We start from the raw sequence: 5,980 nt of genomic DNA on the forward strand, positions 1-5,980 counted from the left end.
GTGAAGTTTGAAAGAATGCAGTTTTTATGTCATATTAGGCTATAATGACAAGACTAAGACTCTATGCCCCCTTTCGAAACCAAGAAATGGGACTTGAATGAATGAATGAATGAACTTTTGGCTTAGCCGACGTCAGTTATTTTGTTAGTGCGTGATTTTGGTTATGGGACTCCAAACAGGCTGACAACAACTCGGGGTACAGTGAAATAATTATTGATGTTCATGGGTCACAACAAAACATTGAACCACACTGTTGGGACCTTCCGAACTGTACACTCCCCAGGAAATAAATTGCAGAGTTGAAATACCGAAACATCGCTCCAAGTACTTGAGTTCGGGGATGCAATAACATCAACTCCCCCAGACAGATTAGTCATTATAAAGATGCCAATAAACCCAAATGCCACAAAGCAAAGAAATTATTGTTGAAAACAAATAAATTATTAATTTGGCGATTTTTAATAAAAAAAAAAATTGGAATTGACGCTCGTGTAATTGCATTTCATATACACGGAGACATACGAGCCGACCACTTCAGACGAGTGATGGTACTGTCATGTGGGGGAAATGCCGCGCTGTGTCTATCCGCAGTCAAAGTCCGCAATTACTTTCTAAATTGTGGAGTTACCTAAATGCAAAGTATACCTTTTGGTTTTTGGAACCGTTTGGTTGTTTCTGTCCTATATAGATATAGAGATACTCAATCAAACTAACACGGGAAAATTTCATTCCAAAATGCGGTCGCGTTTTCGAGATATTGCCGAAAATCCACAACGAATTATGTTGAGCAGGAAGATTAATCCATGAAAGGAATGCACAATCGGCGAAGGTGTTACTGACATGGAGTTGGACAATGGGACAATATAATAGGTTTAGGTTTAAGAAGAAAAACACATTACATTCTTAATTAAATTCAATCATTTTATTAATTATAAACTACTATGACATATAACATATACATACAAAATAAATAAAAATTCACATTGGATTTGATGTTAATATATTTATGTGAAGAATAAAAACTCTTATAATAACTTAGCTACCCTTTCAAAGATCAAAAAAAAGAAAGCGATGACAAATTGTGAGTTCAAAGTATAAGCAAAACAGAGATAAATACATTAACTTTGATAAACAAACCCATCATATTTAAAAAAATCTGTGATAAAATATATTAACAATGCAATTCACTCTTTTAATAAACATGTCATACACTGCCGGAAAACTACCTTCTCTGAAAACACAACAGACTTCCCCTACGTCATCAAGCCGACAGCCAATCACAACTCTGCTCCAGATTATGTAAATGAATCAAAACTGGTACATACGTCATGTGCTCCTTTCCAAGCACCCCCTCTATCGCCCTCAGCACACCTTCATCAGGCACCGGGCAAACTTTATGGCCAGACGCCATTTTGACAAGATTTAAACACAGCGAGGTTGACTCCGCGCCTATGCTGTCTTCGAGATAGACGAGAAGTGTCTCCATTTTCCCGCGGATGGTTTGTGGGGAGTCTCCGGCCTGGAGTCGACATCGAAACAGACACTCATTCATGTCCTTACTTCTCATAACTTGTTCATCTTTTAGTCCTCTTGAAGAAGCATGATCAGCTAAGTTGTTGTCTGGTGAGTTGCTACCTTGCCGTCTCCCCACTACGGTGTTCCAAAGACAATTTGTGTTGGTGCCCATCCACGAATTAAGCTTGTCCTGTTGGATCAGACCGTCACGCAGAGTGCATTCCTTAGTTTTCTCCCGAAAGCTGTCACCATATTGAACGCCATTTTGGTTTTCTCTCAAACCCGCCACCTCAGTCTTTCCGTGGATCTCTTTCGCGAAGGCCTGTCTTTGATGTTGAGCTTTGCCGGTTGATGACGGTGTTCCAAGGACACATTTGGACTTTTGATGCTGAGCTTTACTGGTTGTTGACGGTGTTTCCAGGACATACGTGGACCTCTTCAGGGATCGGTTGTTGTTTGCTCTGTCTTTGCTTTCAAGAGTGAACAGGTCGAGAATGGATGTATTCGATTCGCCACCACTGGCTTGCTTCGTCTAAGGGTGATAAAGAAAATTGTTTTGTAGGTTTTTTTTATAGGAATGGCATAGTGAGGTATCAATGTATGTTTGGTTTACGGTATAATGCCATGTGTATAATTATCTACTTTGCTGTGAAGACTTTTACTCTTTTGAAACAAGGTCTTGCTTTTTAAGTCTGCTGCCACCTAGTGTCTCACATTTTCTGTACTCGTGATAAACTTACCATTTTGGCGTGCATCCCCTCTTTCCATTCTGATTTCACACATTGACGTGGTGCTTTGCTCAGGTTTGAAGCATTAACCCTCAAAGACGCACTACGTTCTGATCTCACTTTGTCAACAATGTCTAACGATGAGCACCTCTTCTTCACAGGCTCATGACGAACTGACTCACCGGTGGAGCCTGTAGATTGCAACCTCTCATGTGTGATGATGGAAGCCCGGTGACCCGTCTTCAAGCACGGTGCAACAGGTCGAGCTCTCGTTGAAATATCAACGGTACACTTGCTTGTATGTTCACCCCTATCTTTCATGTCATTTGTGGCATTGGTGGCAATATTTCCACAAGAATTTCGTCTGAATTTGTTGTCTGACTGTGGACATTGAGCGCCAAGACTTGTTCGGTCACAACCCCTTTCCGATGCTACAGAATGCCTCCTAGACGTCACGGCAGAGTCCTCTAAGATCTGATGTACCCTTGAGCTCTTTCTTGAAAGGCCATTCTGAGTCCTCCCACCACCCTCTTCCACGTATTGGGAGCTAGAACTTCTACTATCAGCAGCCACTGTGACCGGCAACCAGTGGGTCTTGCATCGGTTGGTGTAGGCCAGCACATGGACGTTAATGCCAGGTATTGCCAGGAGCTGGTCGGCAGAGGGCCGGCGGCCTGGATCAACTCGCAAGAGCACAGCGATTAAATCTTCCAAAAGAGGTCCATAGTGTCTGATGGATGAGAAATAAAATCAGTCGGTTATCATTCAAAGTGGTTTTTATTTAGTCCATGTCACTTCAAGATGTGTATAGGTTGAGAACCAACATTTGTTGTCCCGAAGTTTTCATTCACTTTCACTTTCCTGACCCATTGACATGTTTTTGATTATCAGAGTGTGGGTTCGAGTCCCGGTCTTTATACATTTAATCAAGACACATTTAATGAAGAACTTAACCGTTATTGCTTTGACCTTCGGATGGGACGTAAGGCCATTGGTCCCGTGTGTTGTGCAATGCTCGTGAAAGAACCCAGTTACACTAATAGCTAAAAGAGAAGAGTTTGCCCTGGTGTTTTTGGAAGTGACTGCTGAGTACACATATCACAAATGGTGTTAAACAGTAGTCTCATAGCTCAAAAACGTCTGGAAATAACTAATGACAGTTGCTTGGAGACCTCCATACAGATAAAGTGCTTTATAAAAACTAAGTTAATATTTTATTTTTGCTTAAAAGCCTACCTTGGTATCGATTTGTATCTGCCTCTTAGTATCCTCACGACCAAAGTTGAAAAGTCGGTAGCTTCAAAGGGATGCACCAATGACGTCATCTCATACAGGACACACCCAGCTGCCCACATATCGCTCTTCTGGTTGTAGCTGATCATGGAATAAGATAAGGAGACTTAGAGACTTAGAGACTTTCTTTTGGAGGTGTTAGGCGCTATAGAAATGCGGTTGTTATTATTATTATTATTATTATTATTATTATTATTAATGTATAGTCTGTAGATAACAAGAAGAAGAAGAATAACACTAAAAGAGATACCCATTGGCGTAGTACCTGTTATGACGTCATAGCTTACAAAATTAATAATGAAGCTTTGCCTGGTGTTGACAATTAGGAAACTATAGCATTTTGCACTCCAATGAACTGGGTTCAAATCATGTGTGGGTTTGAAACACTGTGTGGACTTTAAACACGTCCATACAGTGTGGATAACGAGATGGGTACATGAGCAAAAATAGCATTGATTAAAATATGAATTGAAATTATAAGGATACGGTTTTCTGCGGCATATCTCCGGTGACATATAGTAAGGTGTCCCTATTGCGGTATTGGCGTGGTCATTGGTGTCTCGAAGCATTCTGGCGATCCCGAAATCTCCTACTTTGATGATTCCCTGGCTCGTCATGAAAATATTCTGTGGCTTCAGATCTAAGGGAAAAACATGGATGAGGGTAAGAACAGAATGGGAAGCTTTGGAACGCTAGGTGCCAGCAGACTCACAATTTTCATTGGTTACGTAGTTCTGAGCGTACGCACATCACTGGGAATGTAATTTTCCCTTCTGAGTCTTTTGGGACACTTGGTGGCAGCAGGCTTAGTATATGAAAAAAAACATCGTTATCGGTAATTGGCGCATGCTCAAAACTAGATAAACCTGGAAAATCTGCTGCCACCTAGCGTGGCAGCAGAGTCTCCCATTGAGTCACTGTATTGGTAAAAATTCATTACTAACCTCTGTGGAGTATCTTTTTAGCGTGTATATAACGCAATGCAAAGCATATCTGCACAAACCAATCCATTATTTGACTCTCTGGGAAGTGCTCATTGGCCTGCTTGTTTGTTTTGATGATTTCGCCCAAATCACCTGAAACAGAAATATAATATGTATGATAGTGCGTTAGGGAACGAGTGGATGTGGCTATGGACGGTGTCTGTGGATGTGGCTATGGATGTGCCTATATTGATACATTTACAATAGCATATTGTTTACTGGATAACTTTCCGTATGGCGCCACCACTTTTTCACTCATTTTTACAAAAAGGGATATCTCATTGAGGTAAATTAGAAAGTATATTATTTCATATCGAATGAAACAGTGGTGGCGCCATACGGAAACTTTTCCGTGGCACTGACTGACGTCCTACCAGGGCTATAGAAATTACAATATTAAAATACAGAGCAATAAGAAAATCCATGACAATTTAAAAACGGCAAGATTATAGGCGGAAAAACATACACATTAGACTCTAAAAATGTGTAAATCGGCAACAAGCTACTAACCTTTATCGGCATATTCCATGGCAATATTCAGCATTCCACCATCAACAAACGCCTCCCGGTAACGCACCACGTTGGCGTGCCTCAAGCCGGCCAGGATAGCGACTTCATTCACGGCCTGGTGCCGGTCTTTCTCGGTCATTCCGCTCAAGACAACCTCCTTCAAAACGTACAGTCTCTGACTCGATTTGGACCTCGTCAACCAGGCAAGCCCAAACGTGCCCCTCCCTATAACCCTCATTCGCTCGTACTTGGTTGTCATTCTTTAATTCTCACAATTTGGCGATTTGCAAAGGAAAATCTGTTTCACAAAGTCAGTTTGGTTGAAATGTTAACACAGTTAGCAAGCGTTATTACATCCAAACCAACAAGAACACAATGTTTCATGCCATTGCTCGTTCTTGCGCACATGGCTATACGACAAAAGCCATTCATATACAACCACATAGTTTCCTTTCGCAAACATCAAGTTTGCATTCAGTTCAACCTCTTACCAATTCACTGAAAAGCAGATGTTTAATTGTTGGGAATTCCTTGGCATCCCAGAAGTAAAGAGTTTGTTCACCCTGTTCAGTTGATTGAATTTTGGACAATGACTGGAATTTCTTGACGTGGCTTTAGTGTCAGAGAATCTAAAGTTTGTATACGTCCTATATGAACAGGATGACGGATCCTTCTTTTCTATTTTACTACTTCAATGGATTGTCATACGGAAAAACATTGTTACAGCACAACATACACTGCTTTCCAACAAGCTCAGTAGTCTTGGTACAAGACGTTTCTCGCTTCCCTTTCACGCACACCGCGGCCAATTCACCAACAGCGTCCGCTCTCCGGGGCGGTGAGTGGAGTTGATGCGGGCGCTGTCGGTGAATTGGCCGCGGTATGCGTGAAAGGGAAACGAGAAACGTCTTGCACCAAGACTACAAGCTCAGAGGTGAAGACGATTATTTG

At 41.5% G+C, this 5,980-nt stretch overlaps 1 protein-coding gene across 1 annotated transcript; it reads right to left on the bottom strand.

The window, feature by feature from the left end:
* Positions 1 to 899: 899 nt before the first annotated feature.
* Positions 900 to 5,645, bottom strand: LOC139939713 (uncharacterized). Its single transcript, XM_071935799.1, has 6 exons — positions 5,030 to 5,645; positions 4,481 to 4,612; positions 4,023 to 4,176; positions 3,480 to 3,617; positions 2,256 to 2,973; positions 900 to 2,047 (listed from the first exon to the last, which is right to left on the bottom strand). Exons 1-6 carry the CDS (start codon positions 5,286 to 5,288, stop codon positions 1,262 to 1,264), a joined length of 2,187 nt encoding a protein of 728 aa, XP_071791900.1. The 5' UTR covers positions 5,289 to 5,645; the 3' UTR covers positions 900 to 1,261.
* Positions 5,646 to 5,980: the final 335 nt, after the last annotated feature.

The sequence above is a fragment of the Asterias amurensis genome, chromosome 7 (genome assembly GCF_032118995.1).
Source record: "Asterias amurensis chromosome 7, ASM3211899v1".
Taxonomy (NCBI): Eukaryota; Metazoa; Echinodermata; class Asteroidea; order Forcipulatida; family Asteriidae; genus Asterias; species Asterias amurensis.